The following is a 21,328-nucleotide window of genomic DNA, read 5'->3' on the forward strand; positions in this document are numbered from 1 at the left end:
AAACAGAATTGTTAATATACTCATTTAAAGCTTCTCAGCTCAAGGAAATTAATCTGCAAGGCATTTTCCTAACACATTATCAACAGGCTTCTATCGATATTTTATTAAACTTTTACAATGATGCTTAAAGCCTGCGTCTTCCTTAGTCTCGCTTTTCTACAGTTTGTGTTTCAAAGGTTTATGTGATAACATATATTGCTGTGCTTGCTCACAGGAAAGACAAATGAAAGCTGTGTATTCAAATAAATGATATATCATCTCCTTCTTTTACCAGTTTAGGAGAGACAGCTTTTTTCCCCCACTCTCATTTACCATCCTTGCTTAAAATAAAAAATTAGGAAGTTACAGAACAAACACTAGGTTTTGCCCGGTGAGCAGGATAGATGGATATCTTCCTGAAACATTTACTGGTAGTCCTTAAGTAGGTGGTAGTAAGATGGTAACAGATACCTTAGGAGCAATAAGGGGAATTTCCAAACAAATCAGATGTGGAAAGCTGAAAGCACAGAATAGTATTATCTGCTGTGAAGATGCTCAGTCCTCCAAGAAGTACTCTCAGTACACATGAGAACAACGTAGTATGAAAGGTGTTGATGCTGACATTACAACACTTGCCAGCTACAGAAGTATGCAACTGTGTCTACTTTCAATGTTTAATCAAAAAAACTATATCAGCTGTTAAAGGCAAGGCTCACACACTCTCTTCACACAGAACACAACTGTTATCGATGTCTTCCAGGAACAGAGAATAGAGCCAACCCTCATCAACAAATGCTTTTATTAAAATCTAGCCCCATGAAACCACTCTGGTGTTTGTGGAAGCACACTTAACCCAGACTTGGGTGAATATTTTCAACAACGGGTCCCTCCTAGTAATACAGCTGGAGATTCAACAGAAACCTGACAGATAACATCCCAAACAGGAATGGGGCCAATGCTCAAGAAACACTGAAATGCTACAACCACAAGTCTGATATTCACTCAGATGTTCTAAATCTCAACCTATTCACAACTATAAACAGACATCTTAGACCAGGTACACTACCTAAATTCCAGCATCAGTGATTTTCCATACCTCAGTTTTCCCTAGTATTTTTCATCACTGAAATTAACAGTTCACTGTTCTTAGAAATGGTATTTCTGACCCAGGGAGAATAATATGGACTACACCACCTTTCTGAAAATATGCAATTTGCAGCTCCCTCTGCATGGAAAATAGCCATGCTCTGGTCATGACCATGTCTTTCAGTAGGCTAGGAAATTTAAAAAGGAAAAAAAAAAGAAAAAAAAATAGGAGAGAGAATGGGATATAGGCTCTTTGAGAATGTAATCGGTGCATAACCTGAAAGGAAGCTCAGGTGAAACTCAGGCTTCTCAGCATTCTTCTAACACTAGGAGAGTAGAGCAGGTCACTGAACTAAAAGAAATACAGTATTCCAGAGTAGACTTAGTATGGCTTCAGACTTAAAACTGGAGCACAGACAAGCAAATCCGCTATCATAACATTCTAGGATTTCTTTCTCCCCAGTCTACACAGAGGTTTTTCATGACTAGCCCGGTTATTTTGGTAGAGGCTATGAACAGACTGTGTGGTCCTGCTTCATTCAAAGATTTATAGCTCCTCAGGCCAAGATTTGCTTTACCTGATATGGCACATTTAGCCAAACAAACACTTGAGTGAGCTGGCAAAAATCTCTTATATATAACAACATTTACATATAGGTATCTTCTCCAGTGTGGTTGTCACAGCATTGTTTTATTTCTGCACCTGCTTATGCTGTTATCTAAAGTACACAACACTGGAGCAAACACACAGTAATTTCAGAAAGTTTTATCTTGAGGATTATCTTTCCTCCCAGAAACATTATGTCCAGATGCCAAAGTAGAAATTTCAAACTTCTCACGCATTAACAAGATTTTTTAAAAAGAGTTGTGCAAAGACTTCCAGACAGGAAGAATTTATCCAACAATACTTATTGTTACTCAGAGCAGAGAAAATGTAGTGAACGACTTGCATAGGTTTTAGGTATTGCTCCCTGTTCGCTGCTGACATCTGACAGATCACCACAAAAAGCAAGGCAACTCAAGGCCAGCAATCACGATTTTTGAGGAACGAGTCAATGATGTTTACAGGATACATGTGGAGTTTGCAGAAGGAGGCTAGCCATCAGTACAGCAAAAGTCCACAAAGTCGAAGAATTACATAGAGTTTGATATTCTCTGGAAAGTATAGGGGAAAAAAATTGCTGAGACATGCAACAGAAGATCCAACCTAAATGTACTCATTGAAAATGCACAATGTCCTTAACTGAGCAATGAATAATCTCATCCATGGTGTTGAAAGTTGGAAAGCAGATAAAATAAAATCTACTACTAGAATTGCAAAATTTATTGGGCTATTGTAACACTTAATGGCAATACCAGCACTTACGGTGTGGAAAACTACAATGCTACATCGTATACAGAGACAGATATAAATGGACTTTTTCTGAGCTTTGACTCTCATCAGGCTTTCGGAACTTCTCTCTCAAACTGTGGGAATGCCCACGCTTACTATCTGTGTGTATCTAAAAAGCACAACAATTTGCTTTGCTAGCTTGCCCATACTAGTAGAGATGACACTAATTACACTACTTTTGGCATAAAAAGACTGCTTATACCAGCACAAGCTATTATGTGAGAGTTTGGAGGTTATTCCTACATCATTAATTTATTTTGCTAGTTGGAGTAACACTAGGATAGTTCAGGTTGCAAGAGACTTCAGGAGGTCTCTAATTCAACCTCCTACTCAGAACAGGTCAGCCATGAGGTCATGATGTTAGAAAGTGGTTGCATAACTTGGTCTAACTTCAAAAACTGGATGCCAGAAGGTATTTGGACATACAGTGGGTGACAAAAAAACCAAGCCCCCACATTACCCTGAGCATGAAGAAACACAGCCTTGTCCATTCTTGCCAGGTGAACAAATGCTTGTTCATTGGCAAGAGATTCAAGTGCCCCAAAACAGGCAAGCTAGAAATCTCCAAAGCAGAGGATTGATGATGAAAAGCAGTAGGGCATACAAAATTTTTCTAATGAAAATATGAAGGACAAGGTAATTTATAATGTTATTTAAAATACCTATCTATCCTCTTGCAAGAATCTCACATGCTTTCAGCAAACAAAAAAAAATACTGTTTTATTTATAAAAACTTCTTTTAAGTAAGCATTTTGTTGTTCTTTGACAAGCTTTCTGGTCGAAGTATATCTGCATTTTCAGTGTTATTGTAAAATAAACAGATTTAATCATCAGAGGAAACAGTTGTTGTTAAGAACGTTATTACTTGTGTGTTACCACTTAACAGCATCTATAGACATGGAACTCAAAAGCAAATTCATTTGCATTTGACAACCTAAAGGACTCCTCATCTATTATGTAGCTATGACTTAAAAACCTTATTTGGTTCCTGAAACTAGATATAAGGCCCTCTCCTGTGGTAACAGTGGAGTCACTTCCAAGCCCCTTGAAGGCTTCCATTATGTTTATTAAGCAAACATCTATAGCATCTGAAGAATTAACGGACACTTGTTACCACTTGGGCCGGAGATTGCCAACCTTGCAGCAAAACCAACAGGACACAGCACAGACCCGTACCTCCACTACACCACCCCACAGTAGAATGTCTTCAGGTAAATCTGATTTTGTCAGGGGTTTAAGCCAAACAGCAGATTAAAATGGATGAGACAGCTCACTCTGCTCTGGGGATGATACTTTTGGCAATAAGTGAAAAAGGAGACAGGTGACTAAAATATAATCACAAGAGTCATTGGAAGTAACACAGCAGAACCCTACTAAAAGCTGCATTTTTAAGATATGTCTGGACTAATCTACCAGTTAGAAATATTTTAGTTCTCTTTTTCTTTTCCTTCCTGAGGAAGCAATTAAAAACAAGCAGCTGGGCAACATCCCCGCAGCAGACAAATTTGGAGTTACTCAAGCAGCAGTTTTTCTGAATTGACTACAATGTCACACAAATTCCACCATTCATGCCACAAGAAGGAACAATACATATAAATGGATAGCAGCACTGGTTTCATTGGCATTTTTTTCACCATACAGGCAGAAATGAACTCTTACACTGCAATGAAGGAGAGAGAGAGGGAGAGAAAAAGAGAACAATTAAGAAATTGTTCGTATTACTGTGAGAATTGAAATACACTAATATGATGAAGATATCAAGACAGAGAGCTGTCTCCTGCTGGTAAAGTAAGGTGCTCTCTGAACTTCTTTTCAAAACATTTGGTTTAAATTGAGTTCTTGTATATCAGGCACAGAGCAATCAGTGAATTATACGCTAGTTTAGAGAGAGAGAGAGAGAAGACAAGAAAGAAGAATAACTCTTCACACCCAAAAAGGAATGAAAACATTCTAGGCAAGATCACCTCCAGGTTTAAATTTAAATGTGTGCTTTAAATGCAGTTACTTTATTTTCTCTGTCCAAAACATACATTCTCAGAACATGTAGCAAGCAGGCACTCTACATGCTTTAACACAGCAACTAATACAAGCTATGGATAAAATACTGGATCTTCTGAAACCATGGAATTTACACTCAGTTCAACTTGCACTAGGATTTAATTTCCAAGCCTTTGCAAAATGGATTAGTGAGAAGAGACCCTACCTGAGAGATTACTGAAACTTTTAACCTTCAGGAACTGCACAAATCCCTATTATCAGTTATAAGAAAAATGTAAAAATACCCCAGATGATCCAAAATATCACAACTGTCAAAGCATTAGCACCTCAAGACTTAGAGTCCCAAACAGATGCCTTCCATTCTAAATGACTGACTTGAACAGGAGTAATTTCATTAGGATACAAATGGCTTTGAACATTATCTCTAGCCTTTGAGTCCAAAATTACGGCACTTAAAACTGGCATCAGTTTTGGCTGCTGATGAAAGAAGCAGTTCTACACATTTGTCAATGCTGACTTCTCCTTCCTGGCACTTCCCTTGGGCCAGTATCAGAGACACGAGTTGGATGCAAGTCAGTTTACCTCTGAATCTCAGAGCTGTTGAGCTTCCAAAGCTCCCACAGACTTCAGCTGGCAGAGTGGATGCTGAAAGCTTTGAAAGGGATCTTGGTACCCAGAGTCTCTATTTGCACCAGAACTGTTCCCCCTTTCCATACAGGTCAGACAAAGATAAAATCATTAATGTTTGGATAAGGGCAAGTTCACTCCACTAACAGCTGTGCTATTGGAGATGCTGTCAAACGCTGATGAAACCCATGGGATTGCCTGAGGTAAACTTGAAAGAAAATCCTCCAGTTAGCTTTGGTAGTTAAACCAGTTAAACACTGACAGTTAAACTGGTGCAACTAATGGCCAACACTGTTGATCTTCAAGTATCTTTCACTACTGTGGACATAGCAGCGTTCTGTTAGAGGAAGCTGATGTCTTATGTCAGTCAACTAAATTGCTGTGGAGACTCTGGATTCATTTTGCCTGTTTCACCTTTTCATTTATATGCTCACTTCAACTTCTGCACCCTCCCCATCATCAACTGAATGCTTCACCCTCTTACTTTTGCATCAGGCATTAGCAGTAGCAGTGATCGATCTGTCCAGTTCCATTTACATTAGTCTAAGTACCAGGTGTGTTTGTGCTGTATCAGAAAAAAATTGTTTCACGAATGCTGTAATCTGTGATGTAATACTGCTCTTTGACAAACAGGCTGTTGGTGCTTAGTTTCAAACGCCCCTGCATAAAAGCCTTCTTCCTTTCCTAGGGTTGCCATAACAACAAGTAGATCACTGGCATTTTGCTAAGCAATGACAAATATTTAAGAAATGCAAAGGTCTGGGGAACTGGGAGCCAGATTAGAGCTTCTCTTCCTGTCTTTACAAAACATTTTACTGTGGATTCATCTTGTAAATCCTAAACTGTTCCTATGGGAACATGAGAAATAGCTAGTGTTAGTGCTCTGTGTTGCCTCATTTTTCAGAAAGCCAGTGTTCTTCTTGTGGATGCTTTGTCAAGACATAGCACGGCATTAGTAATCAAGGGTATAGGATATGATCTTGAGCTCACAAATGCCTGCAAAAATCTGGAACGAATCCTAATTTTACAGTGTAATAAAGTGATAATGCTGTCAGACCTTTTTCTCTTTAGTATGTAAGAAGGGGTTTCAGCAAAGATGCCATTTTATTGAATGAATAAAATCACGGACAGGTGACTCAAGAAGAAGTCAAGAAACTATTACGTGAATAATTCTTCTGTTAACCATGAGAATGGAAAGTATTTTCTTCCTAATTAAATCAAGAATAACACCTAGGGCACCAACCAGCAAGATGAAGACTGACATTCTTACTACTTGATCACGAAAGCTGTTTTTTTTCAGGTGATTTAACAGAACAATTAATGTTATTTAATTTTTCCTGGTTGGGAAAAAGGCAGTCTTTTAGTGAACATAGCCAAAACAATTTTTCTTTTTATGCACTTTCAAAATATAGGTATTCTCTTTTCTTGCCTACTGCTTAGTACAGCTACATTTTCCCTCAGTTCCATCTACTAATCAAAATAAAATGACTGAAACTTCAAGTTTTACCCTAAACACACAGAAAACAAGAGTCATCCCTCGCACTTCTAACTTTCTTCTAAAACCATCACAGGCACAGTGGCTGTTCCATGACTCCAGTCTCCAGACATGATGATCGTGGCTCTGTTCCCAGCTAGACACTGTCAGTTACACACTTCCCTGACATAAGCACGAAACGCCCCTCCAGTCACCCTGTACTCCTGCCAGGCTTGATACAGCTTCTGCAGTGCTTCTGGAATCAGTCAGTCCAAGATAAAATGGACTTGTATCCATGTTGAGCTAATCGCTTCTCCTGCAGGATCTTCTGTTGCCTTATTTCACTGCTTTCATAAGCTCCACTGAGATCTGTATGTCTGTACATATCAATCTTAACAGTTTAGGTCTTTAAGGGACTTTCTGCATCTGCCTTGGGGTTTTTATGCCAATACAGAGCAGAAACAGTAACAAATCGGCCCTTCATCTAACTATAGAATCCACTGTGGTGGTTTAGCCCCAGCCGGCAGCTGAGCACCATGTGGTGACTCACTCAATTCCCCCGCGGTGGCATGGGAGGAGAATGGAAAGACACAGGTAAACCTCCTGAGATGGGATAAGGACAGTTTACTGGGACAGCAAAGAGAGAGGAAAATAACAACAACAGTACTTAGAATGTACAAAGTAGGTGATACATAATGCCATTTACTCACCCAATGACCCCATGGACACCCAGCCCGTTAGTCCCCTTTTATGCTGAGCATGATGTCATATGGTATGGAATACCCCTCGGGCTAGTTTGGGTCACCTGTCCTGGCCGTGTCCTGTCCCAGTTTCTTGTGAAAATTAACACTATCCTAGCCAAAAACCAGGACATCCACAAAAATTGCCTTTGTTAACAATCATTAATATCGATTTACTGTGACAACTACACAGTACCTATGCTTGTCTGAGATGTTTAACGATAAATGAAGTTAAAAAAAAAAAGATTAAAAAAAAAAATCACAGTTAGTCTCTTAAACAAGCATTTTGTATGACACACCATCCATTTCAAAGCAGAACTCTCCCTGGATTGCAATGGGGCTGGTAAGCTAAATCAGGACATACTTGAATATTAAGAGGGAAAAACCTATTGCTATAAAATTTAATGACAGCTCAACGCCCACCTGTGTCTTAAACTACCTAAAACAGCATTAAAAAAAAAAATCAACCCCAAGTGCTTAATGGAATCAAACGTGGTTTATGAAAGGGATGTACTTGTAGTAATTAATCTGTCCATATGAAATAATTATTTTCACTTATTAGAAAAAATTGAAGTTGTGTAACAGGCATATAGTCGAATGAAAAGACAAGGCACAAAGATAGAAAAGAGAAAATAAGTAGGCACTGGTGAGATGGACAGAGTATCCCAGTATGTTTGATCACAAGTTTCCCTAAATGCCACAAACATTGCTGCTTCTCTAGATGCCTAGACGCCTAGGTTTCCACTACAGAACTTCAGGCATGCAAATAAATTAGATTAGATGGCGAGAGATAAGATGTCCCAAGCTCCCCAGAGAGAATTGTGATACATTCTGGAGGTGACATCTAGCATATAACATCAAGTCTTTTATCATTATTTTAGTAATCATGTAATAAATCCAGCAGGCAAGTTCTGAGATTTATATAGCCTTGAAACCTCACGAATCTCAAAATCCAAGTAATTTCATAGTGATCTTGACATAATAGAAACCCAAGAATTTCATATACACACATAAACTCTGTCAAGATAGGTAGACATAACTCACACAGGATCATGCACCTGCAAAGAGTAACTACAGTGACAGTTTAAAAAAAAATTCTTACCTGCTGCTGCTTCAGAACTGATGTTATCTTTAACTGCACCAGTTGGACTTAGGGGCAAAACATCATCATCAAAACTGATCAGATCTCCTTCCACATCTGGTTTATTTTGCAAAGCAGGTGCTGAGGAGTTGGTTGCAGGTGACAATTCCCCCAGAGGCTTGAAGACTTTTTCTTGGGCAGATACGGAAGTCCATGGGGGAGCAGCAATTGGTTTTAGTGAGGCCAAAGAAAGGGCAGGATTTTCTGCGTAACGTGACTTTTTAGGAACGAGAGGTCTTGGAGCAGGAACAGGAAATTTCTTTTGTCCATTGCTGCTCTCTGCAACTGATCCACTCCTTGCATCAAGAAAATCACTACTACTACTTTTAACAAGGCCAGGTTTTGGCTTCTTTGGCAGTTCAGGTTTGGTTACAACACTGCTTCCCACTACTTCAGGTTGAGGCTGCAATTCCTTGGAAGGTGTTGATTTGCTTTCTGTCCATGCATCCCAGTCTCCTGAAATTCTACTTACCCCTGGCTTTGGAGCAACTGCTGGCTTCTTTGCAGTAACAGGTCTTGGGGTGAATGAACGAGGAGCAATTTCTGGCTTTTTTGATAATCCTGAGGTATCATTACTTCCTTGGGATTCAAAAACTTTGATCCTTGAAACAATACTATTTTGGCTCTTTTCTGTACTCATGCTGTCCATCACCAAGTGATTGTCTAGTAAGCTATCATCTAAGAGAGGTGACTGCTGAATTGGAGGTTGCTGTCTTTTTGTGGTAGACTGGTTCACTTCTCCATTGTCTATCTTACTTTCAGTATTTTTGACCACAGGTCTGAGATTGCTCCTTGATCTTGGCTTTGGCACAGGACATATCACAGCACTGGGATTTTCTTGGCACCTCTGACCTTCAGAAATTTCAAAGACTATTAAGGGATTCTCATTTTCTGAAGGAGACCTATTCAGGAGACTTGCAGAAGGTCTAGGAGGTTTAAGAGGACTCTGCCCTGCTAACAGAAGAGAAAAAGTTTCAGTTACCTATTCTGGAACACTTTGTTTATGTTATCTTTTTGTCAGCCATCAGGATGGTACACATGATGGTTTTCATTCAGAACTTACTGCTGTTTGTGAAACTGCAGTTCTCTTTCTAAAAATATGAATCAAAAAAATACATGAACTCTAGGAAAAAGCTGAAGATTGCTGAAATGCACCGTATCTACACATCACGAGATCAAAACTACTTGTTAGCTTGCAGCATGAGGGGTATGCAAGCAACATCTAGACCAAAGAATAGTACAGTAGCTTCCTTCCCCAGCTTGGTTTGCACACTTTTCAGTCTGAACCTGTAACACTGCTGCTATTCTGATCAGACATCCGAGCTCCTCTGGCCTAAAAGCAATTGCCATTATGGCTGAATTAAGCAAAACTTTCAAGATTGAATTGTAGTCTCACCGTGAATGCAATGGTAGTTCTTCAGAAAAGAGGATTTTTACAGGAATTTGCAACAGTAATTATGCACAGAAATTTAACTGTTACTTATATTAAATGCTGCACAGACCAATAATAAAGAATGTCTTCAGGAGACAGAACAAAGTTTTTACCAGCGAGAAATCCAAAACTACCTCACCTGGACAGCCTGCAGATTCCCAGTGTGTAGGCACACTGGTTTTTACATTACTTCCTGGCAAATGGCTGATTAGTTCCTCTGGAAAGTCAGTTTGTGTTGCAGAAGTAGTGGTATGTCTAGGAGCAGCAGCATTATTGTTATTTGTTGTATTGACTTGCACTTGATTGATTTCTTTTATCACCTGCTCATATGATGGTGGAAGCTACAAAACAGAGAGAAAAATATTAATGTACGTCCAGATGTGATTAAAAAAAGGAAGCATATAAAATTAAAAATACTAAATTAACATATGCAGAGGAAAAGAATACCATCATAGTCTTTTATTCAATGTGATGAAAGTCTAAGCAAGCAAAAGCTCTGTTCCTCTCTAATTTAACGTGCTTTTTACCTTTGTAAATCAAACACACATAAATTCACATTCACCTCAGCTGGAAGATGCTCATTTCTCCTCCACTGAGCATGAGATGAAGCAGAAGGAAATCCTAATCCTGGAGGAGTGACAGGGCTTGCACCTGGAAACCAGGAGGATGGCCGGAGGGGTTCAGCAGCAACTATTGTAATTTCAGGACGCCTGGAAATTAAGGCAAAGGGGAATAATTACCTAAAACATTTTAAAGTATTTCTTTTAAGTATAAAAGACCAAGGTTTTCTCAGCATGGGAAATCAAAATAGGCCAGGTCTTTTTGATTTAACCAAAGATATTTTCCCATTATTTCAATGTAACTTACCTGACCTTTCTAACAAGCAATTAGGCTTCTATTCAAAGCACCTAATTAAATGCCTAAGCCAAAAAGTAGGTTTATTGGCTTCAGTGAAATAATTTACATGCTTAAAGTACTTAAACACAAGTGTAACTCAATTAGACAGAAGAAGTCTTAGTCTTCGCGGGATAATGAGAACTAATCATGTGTTTGCCCTTAGCCTGCTACAATGTGAAAACAGTAGGATAGTTAAAACTGCTTCTGGCTGACTACATAAAAGCTTGTCTATCCTCAGACCTCTAGGGAAACCTCCCACCATGCTAAAGTGGGGCAAAGAAAGCCTCACGAGGCCTTTGGGACAGGACTTATTTGCTTACAGCATCTAGTACAATAGGGACTACTGACACAGTTAAGGACCCACAGGTACCGCCCCTCTTCTACCACTGTAACAACTGCTTTAGAGCATAAGCTGCAGTGATGGCCCATGTTCCCGGCCCATGGCCGCCGGAGTACCACTGATCAATCTAAAGTCTCACACAGAATACACTTTGAGAAGGGAGTTTTGTGAGTAGATGAAGCACTTGCTACAGAAACCTCTGTCTGCTGACAGAAACAATCTGCAGAAGTGTAACTTGTAAAACTGCAGTAAAAAGAATTAAAAAAAAAGAGGGCTACAGTTCCTTCACACCTGAAATAATGGCAGACTCAGTTCACCAGCTATCCAGGTTGGTGACCTCCTTTCTCAACACCCTTTGAGAAACTGGAAGGAGGCCTGAAAGTGTGCTTATTTTCATTGTGAAGTGATCCTGTAAATAGATGTCAGGAAAGTAAAACAGTTCTGCAGAGGTTTGATGGTTGGTTGCATTCTTTTTTTGAGGACATACAGAAGTTGATGACAAAACTCCTCAAACTCTTAACCTACCCTGTACTTAAGATTCACAGTATTTTTATTTTATTCTAAGTCTGATTTATTTTTAAACACACTAAGGAAAAAAAAAGTAAACTAGAGGAGAAAGCCATTAAAAGTAATACTGTGACACAATCTAACAAGTTTTACAGTAACACCTAACTGCAATATAAATAATAGCATCATACCTTCTGTCTCTCTGCTGTTCGCTATGGCCAGAGGTCCGAGAAGCTATTTAAAGAAAAGAAAAAGAAGTTTTGAAGAGGCTAAAATATACTGTTGCAGCATTAAGATGAGGATAACAGCAGAGTCCTTATCAATCCACTATCCATGAAATGGAGAACATATGGCATCAAATCATAAGTTCCAGATTTTAAGAGAGGCCAAGTTGAAAAAAAATATTGTATTAAATATGAGAAGTTTTTAAAAGGTTTACAGTGCAGTTTCATAATCAGTTTAAGTCACTCTATGTCCAATTTACCACCAAGAGAGATTGCCCTGTCTCCTTTCTTCTTCCTCACCACATGTTCCTGCATTCTACATTGTAGTGACCCTAGAGTTGAAACTTCTTTTTCTGTAGTTAAAACAATCCATGAAAAAACCAAAAAGAAATGTTAAACACCTTTGGCTTTGCTTTTGGTGGCTAATTTCTGAGATGTGTCTTTTTTTAATATCTCTGTTTGTTTGTTTTAGAGAAGGGAAAAGTACTAAGGCACAAAATCTAAGAAGCTCTTTCATCCTCCTTTATGTAAAAAAGAAAAAATTAAATGTTCCCAGCTAGAAATTTCCTAAAGTTTAATCACTTGTGGATTAAAAGTCAGCAAAATTTCTTCCTTTTTTTTTTTTTCCAAACCTCTTAATTGTTCTATTTTTGCCATATTTATATTCAAATACTTTTTTCCAATGGCCACATTATATTCATTTTGATTTCTTTAGACAGAAAAGGAAATTATCTGAGGGACAAATTTTTGCATAGCAAGTGCAATTTAGGAAGCGGTAGAGTCTTATTGTGGAAAAGCTGGCAATTATGTTGTTCCTGTGCCATCACAGAATCATTAGCTGAAATCGGCAAAGCATACTTGATTCAAGAGTCGCATAGTGTTGTGTCAGACATACCTCTTCCACAGGGCATTTTTGATGTGCACTATTCATGCGTACTAGAGGAAGAAAAGAAGGGGTTACAGAAGAGGAAGAGGCGGTGAAGGAGAACAAACCAAGGCTCCAGCATGCCAGAAACCATGATCAAATGGGTTAGTCACACAAGGACAGTGCACATGCCAGTGTTGTAAGAAGACAACTGTAATGTCTATTCACAATATAGTGTCCTAAAAAACTAAAATAAAAGCAGATTTTAGTTCTAGTTTCACACTGATTTTCACACTGGCTGTTTAGAAGTTTCCCTTGCAATCAATTAACCATGAAGAATATAACTGAGTATGGAAATGTCCACTGTATCGTGCAACAAAAAGCCACTGTAGGAATGAGAAGAGGGAAGTCAAATCTCTTAGAATGCTTTATTTAGTTTAAAATCATAGTTTATTTGGGTCTGCTTTTTTTCCTTTCCAAAAGTAATGGGTTACACTGAGGAGCTGATACAGATGCAAAGAAGCTGGGTTCCCATAATTTATATTCCCTCCCACCAAAGAGGTATGGGCAAGCAGGTTGACCCCGGTAAGAAGCACAGCTCAAAATTTTGGACAAGATTGCACATCTCCTAAACCAGTTCTGTAAAAATTGTTTGGCTAAAATAAGTGAATAAATATCCCCTACCCCTCACCTTCACTTTCTTCTTCAGAGATCTTAACACAGCATTGATCCAATACATGTATTAAAGAAAAAAACCCCAAAATGAACCAAACTAACCACTTCCAAGATTACTTTTGCAAAGAGGATGGAAGAAAGGGTTGTATTCAGTACAACTGCTTGGGGCATCACTGAATTACAATGATAAGGGCATTAGAAATAAAGCTAATTAATGAGGAATATAAAACTGAATTGCTTGTCAATTGCTTTCATTCTTTCTTCATTTCTAGATAAATTCTACATGCTGTTTTCTGCTGTGAGACTCTAAATATACTTCTATTTAATAAAGTTATTAAAGCAAATAAGAAAAACCTAAGAAAAAAGTCTGAAAGACCTTTTTCCTTTCTTAACATAAGCAAAAAAAACTCCAGTGAGGCATCTGTGTAATCTATCAAACTCCAAATTTCAAGTAAACAAGTAAACTCACTTGAAAATAACACATTTAAAATATTTGTATGAAAATAACTTTAGTAGTAGATACAAATACGTCTCTTCAAAAGGACTAATACGCAAGCCATCATATACGTTTTCAGAATGTGCTCATTCTGTTTGGAAAAAATAGGCGTTTATGGAATCAAGCTACTTCCGCGTACATAAACACTTAATATAAACATTTATTTTTTAAGGACCTTGACAAAGTTCTTCCCTCCTTCCCTCAACCACTCCTCTCTTTTTGCTGTCACATTTCTGTTACGACCACACTTTTAGAATATCTTTAGTTTTGCAAGCTCTTAAATCCACAGTAGGAGCAGAGGTGAAAGCTACTGCACCTTCTGCTCTCACATATTCCTTGAGTTCCACAAATGCTAGGGAAAAGAAAATCTAAGCTTTCTAAATAATCCTTGCCTCCAGACTTGCACAGCTTTTATTCCTCTACCATTGCAAAGAAATGAATTTAAATTAAAAAGTGTAGGAGAGAAAACATGAATTTTTAAAATATAGCACACGCCTGATTTAAAAACAAAAGGAAAAAAAAACTCGCAGCCATTTTTCTGGCCTTGTCATCTTTTGATCCTGTAAGTCCATTCTTCATTCCCTTTGCGGTTTGCCTTGAAAAAGCATGCTATTAATTTTTCCCCCAGATTTCAAATTATGACAGCTTTAAGATTTAAAAAACCTTTTTTCCATCAGGGGAGTCAATGGAAATGTATTTCCTTGCTTGTTTACATACTGACAACTGAAGACAGTTGGCTTCTCAACTTCCACACTAGGAAATGCTCAAGGTGAGAATTGTTGACATTTCCAGGAGCATATGCTTAGTGGTATTTAAGTAAAAGGTAAGCAAAGCAGTTAAAGAAGGGGTGGGAGAGGAAAAACTCAGTGTATAAAATCCACACCCTTTCATCTTTTAACTTTATTGATCTTGGGAAAGGAAAAAAAAAAAGTCAAATCAACCCATAACATTGTCACTATTTCCATTAGTGTCAATGAGGCATCTAAATGCATTTAACCTGGTATAGTAGAATTTAGGCAACTAAAGGATTAATGGCAATACTGTAAATAGAGGACAGATCGGTGACTTATAGATTCATTTTTTGTACATAGTTCTTACAAGCACTGTTTAGTGGGCTTTATCCAATTATTTTTGAATGTGCAGTCATAAAGGGTACTCAGTTTGTGCTGTATTCTTATGTTTATAATGTTTTTCCTTTACTGTTTCTTCTCTGGGTCCTGCTTTTCGAATGCACTTAATCATAGAATGGTTTGGGTTGCAGGGGACCTCAAAGATCATCTAGTTCAACCCCCCTGCTGCAGGCAGGGACACCCTCCACTAGACCACGTTGCCCAAAGCCCCATCCAACCCGGCCTTGAACACTTCCAGGGATGGGGCAGCCACAGCTTCTCTGGGCAACCTGGTCCAGTGCCTCACCACTCTAACAGGAAAGAATTTCTTTCTAACATCTAATCTAAATCGACCCTCCTTCAGCTTGAACCCATTACCCCTTGTCCTGTCACTACACTCCCTCATAAACAGTCCCTCACCAGCTTTCCTGTAGGCCCCTTCAGGTACTGGTAAACCGCAATTAGATCTCCCCAGAGCTGCCTTTTCTCCAGGCTGAACAATCCCAGCTCTCTCAGCCTGTCCTCATAGAAGAGGTGCTCCAGCCCTCTGAGCATCTTTGTGGCCCTCCTCTGGACTCGCTCCAACAGCTCCATGTCTCTCCTGTACTGGGGCCCCCAGAGCTGGACGCAGTACTCCAGGTGGGGTCTCACAAGAGCGGAGTAGAGGGGCAGGATCACCTCCCTCGACCTGCTGGTCATGCTGCTTTTGACACAGCCCAGGATACAGTTGGCCTTCTGGGCTGCGAGCACACATTGCTGGGTCATGTTGAGCTTCTTGTCCACCAACACCCCCAAATCCTTCTCCTCGGGGCTGCTTTCAATGCATTCCCTGCCCAGCCTATAGTCGTGCTTGGGATTGCGCCGACCCATGTGCAGGACCTTGCACCTGGCCTTGTTGAACTTCATGCGGTTCGCACGGGCCCACCTCTCCAGCCTGCCAAGGTCCCTCTGGATGGCATCCCTTCCCTCCAGCATGTCGATCACACCACACAGCTTGGTGTTGTTGGCAAACTTGCTGAGGGTGCACTCAATCCTGCTGTCCATGTTGCTGACAAAGATGCTAAACTGCATTGATGCCAATACTGACCCCCGATGAACACCACTCGTCACTGTTCTCCACTTGGACATTGAGCCATTGACCACAACTCTTTGAGTGCAACCATCCAGCCAATTCCTTATCCACCGAGTAGTCCATCCATAGAATCCATGTCTCTCCAATTTAGAGACAAGGATGTTGTGCAGGACAGTGTCAAATGCCTTGCATAAGTCCAGATAGATGTATCAGTTGCTCTTCCCTTATCCACCGATGCTGTAACCCCATCATAGAAGGCCACCAAGTTTGTCAGGCACGATTTGCCCCTAGTGAAGCCATGTTGGCTGTCACCAATCACCTCCTTGTTTTCCATGTGCCTGAGCAGAGTCTCCAGGAGGGTCTGCTCCATGATCTTGCCAGGCACAGAGGTGAGACTGACGGGCCTGTAGTTCCCTGGGTCTTCCTTTTTACCCTTCTTAAAAATGGGGGTTATGTTTCCCCTCTTCCAGTCAGTGGGAACTTCAACAGGCTGCCAGGACTTCTCAAATATGATGGAGAGTGGCCTAGCCGCTTCATCCACCAGTTCCCTCAAGACCTGCATCTCATCAGGTCCCATGGACTTATGCACCTTCAGGTGCATCTGTAATATGCCATCTGTTTTTGAAACACATACAGATTATGGGGCAGGGGGCATTTTAAGCTATGAGATCAAGATGCCTGTGTGAGTACAACCACCGTTATACCTCAACTCCACAAAATGCGGTGCTACAGACAAGCTGGTGGCAACAGAGGTCTGACATGCACTTTTGAGCCTTTGGAAGAGAGCTGGGCTAGAATATACAGTCTTTCAGGCAATCTTTTAAGGTAATATAGAGGCAACTATATACAACTTCATGCAGGGATCTGTTCAGAGATACCATCCTGTTGTGAGCACTGTGCGCTTCCACAAAATAGACACTACATAATAATATTTGTATGTTACCATTAGCAAATCTGTATGAAATACTAAACAGTTTTGTCACTGCAGACTGTTTTAAAAGCAAGTTTCATTTTGCATTAAAGATTGGAACCATAGCTTCAAATAGGCCAAGCCTTATGGAAATCAAGGTCCAAATTTTTCCAATTATTTTTATCTATTGTCCCTTCCAGCAGCTGTGAGTAAACATGATCATGCCAATTAACTATTTCAGTTAATTCTTATTAATGATTATTAATAGTTTTAAAGTAATAATATTACTTTCTACAACAAGGGTGTGTGCTGTTATTTAAAAATACAGCTTCTTTCAATGATTTTCCAACACTGGTCTAGACATTTCTACCATCAGTCCTATGAAATATGTAGACTATTAGACTGAGAAGTGATTCCTCTCACTGTATAGCTGCCTAGGAATAAAAGTTATTCATTAGAATATCTCACAGAGAGCCTCAAGAGTGGGCAAACACTCCCTCCCTTATCTACAAAGTAATAAACCAGAAGAGCTGACAGAGTGGTCCCATGCAAGAGGCCACACTTGTGGTCTTTGCAACACTGGGTGTTACATGGCTGTGAAGGCCCTTCTTCAGGGAACACTAAAATGATCAGGTAATCCTCAAGCCAAAACCAGAAAAAAAAAGAGTCTGATTTCACCCAAGATCTGATTAGACTATTTCTGAAGAAGTGGAGGTTCAAACTAATTGGGAATTTTCATGCATCTCTGAAGTAGGAGAGTTGAAGCATTTCTCCTAAACTAATTCTTGGCACAAGGGGGAGGTCTTGCTCCTTTTCTTCTAGTTCTGTTTCCAGGCATCTCAGGGAAATGTTAGGTTTTCTGACATTAGAGCTGGGATGATGTAATGCTTGAATGCAGCTAAAAGAGATGGTGATGCCCAACTCCCCTTCCAAACACAGACTTTTGTCCCCTCTTGAACGAACATTAGCACTCGTATGACCCCACAGTGAGTTCAGAGTGTTTAATTAAAAAAAAAAAAAAAAAAAAGAAAAAAAAGCACTTTCTGTACAGTTTTTGTCCTGAACCTGCTCCCCTTGGGCTCAGACCACCAGCAGCACAGGGGAAGGAACGTGCCACACCCAATGGCAGTCTTCGTTTCCTGCCTCTGCTTCCCAGCTCCAGTTCTTCTTTGTGCAACTTCAGTGAGGGAACCGATGAAAAATAACACGCGTGCGTGCGTCCGAGAGAGAGAGAGACAAGGATTCCTCTTCCTACCCCCTGGTGAGGTCAAATACCCTCTTCACAGCTGACCAAACCGCTGTGCACCATAGAGGTTGTCATTGCTGCTGAATAAAATCTGCATAGCTACACCCTTAGAGCAAGCCTGCAGTTTCACTCAAATTTGACAATAACGATTTATGAAGGCACTTCACGCCTACCCACACCTTTCCTTGGGCTGTATGTTCCTGCCTCTACACCATTCCCTCCATTATGCCAGCCCAAATGTTTGTGCAGATGGGGAGAGAATGAGGTAACAGAATTGATCTGGTTGGGAAAAAGTGGGAGCCAAAAGAACCTAGGAAGCCCCCAAGCAAAACAAAACAACAATGAAAAACAAACAAAACCCACAGCCAAAAATGGCTGCAAAACTGCCAAATGGGAAGCCACAGCCTCAGAGTGCATACAAGCTGTTACACATCCTTCATTCAGTCACATATTTGCTTAGGACAGAATGAGAATGGAACAAGCCTGCAGGTTCTTCCAACGTTTTAGGGCAGCAGGCTTGCTTCTGTAGCCCTGCTAACCACCCTACTCCTGGAAGAGTGGAAAAGCGAGCAAAAACATCATTCCCCTTTGCCTCACTACTGCAGCACTTGGCTTGCCTCTTTTTACTTTCTTTGGCATTCTTGTGCATATTCCTGTCTCTGGCATCAATGGAAATAGTTTCACTGATTTCAACGGGAGCTGGATTTAGTGGTGTGTCCTGGCCTGAGACTGTCATTAAAAATCCAGGGGTAACTTTTGAAGAGTTGAGGTTAAAAAATTACTCCTGAGCATATCTCATCTTCACATGCTTGCTTTCTTCAAGCACATTGGGCTCACTTTTCTGAATTCTACTGTCAAACAATTGAAACAAAATGACACTGTCTTTCTATCCAGAGTTGCAGTCAGGGTGGCTGAAAGGAAAATAAACCCTCTTCCTCTTTGGCCACAAGACAGGGAGATTTACTGATACAAAGTCATATAAAGTGTTGTCCACAGGTTGGAAAGTGGAAACCCTGCACATACCTATAGTGTTTTGTGAAAATTAAACAGCCCACAGAAATAAAGAGAGTTTTTAAACTCTGTTAGGGAAATACACTTTTCCAGAGAATTCCATACTTTTTCCAGATTAATGGCAAGGGGAGTTAGGAATTAGTCAGGGTCCATTTTTAATTTAGGTCCATCCACAGGGATGGCTACTGGCATACAAACAACTATGGTTTCATATGTCTTGATATGCGCATGGAGATTTTTGTTCTAGCTTATCATCTAATTCACATGGTACTTATATTTCATCATAGTTACTTACACATTAATGGTATTAAGTATAATGTTATATCAGCCAGGGCTTCTTGACTAGAAGTTTTTTTTACTTGATTGTGCCTCAAAACAAAGTTATCACTTGCTACTATATTTTCAAAACCAAAGATATCAATTGCTTATTGATCTTTTCGATGGTTTCGCAGTTAGAAGAGTTACTGGGGGCTTAGACAGTCTGAATCAATTTCTAACTCCACCACAAAAGGCCCTCTGTGATCTGATGCTCTCTGATTTCCAGTTTCCTATCTATGGCAGCAACAGCACAGATAAAATACTGTATTTTAACTACAGCATCATGTAGACTTGCTCTGAATAAAGCTTTCATGATCCCCTTTGACTACCTCCAAGCTAATCCATACTAATGATCCCCTCACTAATAGGTCCAGGAGAAACAAATCAGTATTACATATACTAATTTATTTTTCCCTACAGCAGAATCCTGAGAGTTGTTTCATGAATATAAAATGAAAATCATGGACAGAAAGGAAATAAAAAGTGGAAGAAAGAAACAGTATAAAATATTTTGGAAGATGCAGCTAAAGAAATTCTCTGCCTGGAAATATCATGAGCAGGGAAAGGAAAAGAGGAGTTAAACACTGAAATCAAGGAAGAAGAGTTTGGACTTTCATTCAAGATTTATAAACAATTTTTTGTTTTCCAAAATGAGCCCTATGCATCAGTCTAATCCTGTCCCCAGTATAGCCAATGAGCAGTTGCTGCAGAATTCTACTAAAATACAACAATATTCTGTCAAGTGAACTAAAAATTGGGTGTGTGTAACACAAGTTTTTCAGAGATGGATCATATCTGTGCACAAATGTATTAGTGCATAAATAAGAAAACATTACTAACTGGCAAGAAGGACCGGCCTGTCACCAAAGCAAAAAGATGGTCTAATGTGAAGCAAGAAAGAGCGAGAAAGAAATTACAGCCCCCCCAAAAGCCTGCTAGCTACCTTGTTTTGACATATAAAGTTAACCAGCTACTAAAAATGAAGATGTAGTAATCTTACAATATTATGATTCCCAAAAAAATAGGAAAAGTAGACTTACATCTCTTGATTGCTGCTCTTATGGATGACAAGGGTCCTTGGCTTAATGAAGAAAAAAAATAAATTATTACAATGTGGTTAATGTCTCAAAGAGAAAACAACTAAGTAACATCATGCAGAAATTCCCCATATATTGTAAAGGGTTTGCAAAAGTGAATTTTTCTCCTAGGTCATCTCACAGAAACTTGTCCAAAACTACTGGAGTATACAACCATACCCAACCCCTTCTAATGAAAACCAGGTTACAGCTTAGCTGCAAGACTCTGCAAAGATTGAAAGCCAATTCTTGGAACCATTTTTTTCCTCTCGATTCTGTGTTGAAGTTCACATTCTGTCTCATTCGATGGGAAAACTTGGAGAAGAGTCCACATGGGTGTGTATCTTCTCAGATTATAAGCATTTAATGACTTAACATTCTCGTAAATAAATAAAACTTACACAGCCGAGTAAAAACCTACAATGCCTTTGCTAAATATTTTTAACAACTACTTAACAACTTATCTTCCCTTTCAGTTGAGATTGCATTTTTCAGTAATAACTTAGTGGGTGGGGTTAGGCAGGAAGATATGATGACCAAAAATTTGTTGATACATAAGGACAGAAAAAAGTTTCCTTTTGCCAATTCATCTGTTTTCTTGGTAAGACCAAGGTTTCTGATGTCTCTCTTCTGAAGGTCTTATTTAACAGATATAGCAGCCCTTACTATTTTTGCAGGTAAAAATCAAAACTAATTTGGGATTACCATTTTC

General features: G+C 39.5%; 2 protein-coding genes across 7 annotated transcripts in view; both read right to left on the minus strand.

The window, feature by feature from the left end:
- Positions 1–21,328, minus strand: part of LOC104636651 (ribonuclease CL2) — a 222,871-nt gene that overhangs the window by 36,873 nt on the left and 164,670 nt on the right. The gene's annotated exons all lie outside the window — the stretch shown is intronic.
- Positions 1–21,328, minus strand: part of SH3D19 (SH3 domain containing 19) — an 86,391-nt gene that overhangs the window by 24,889 nt on the left and 40,174 nt on the right. For 3 of the 6 annotated variants that reach the window (XM_075751673.1, XM_075751675.1, XM_075751677.1), the window contains 5 exons: positions 20,581–20,621; positions 11,806–11,848; positions 10,433–10,580; positions 10,010–10,211; positions 8,400–9,392 (listed from right to left, as the gene is read on the minus strand). In XM_075751673.1, the coding sequence (XP_075607788.1) occupies positions 8,400–9,392; positions 10,010–10,211; positions 10,433–10,580; positions 11,806–11,848; positions 20,581–20,621 (1,427 nt within the window). Of the gene's footprint in view, positions 1–8,399; positions 9,393–10,009; positions 10,212–10,432; positions 10,581–11,805; positions 11,849–12,733; positions 12,775–20,580; positions 20,622–21,328 lie in introns of all 6 variants that reach the window. The other 3 variants (XM_075751679.1, XM_075751674.1, XM_075751678.1) reach the window with 3 other exon arrangements.

Source organism: Balearica regulorum, chromosome 4 (assembly GCF_011004875.1).
Source record: "Balearica regulorum gibbericeps isolate bBalReg1 chromosome 4, bBalReg1.pri, whole genome shotgun sequence".
Taxonomy (NCBI): domain Eukaryota; kingdom Metazoa; phylum Chordata; class Aves; order Gruiformes; family Gruidae; genus Balearica; species Balearica regulorum.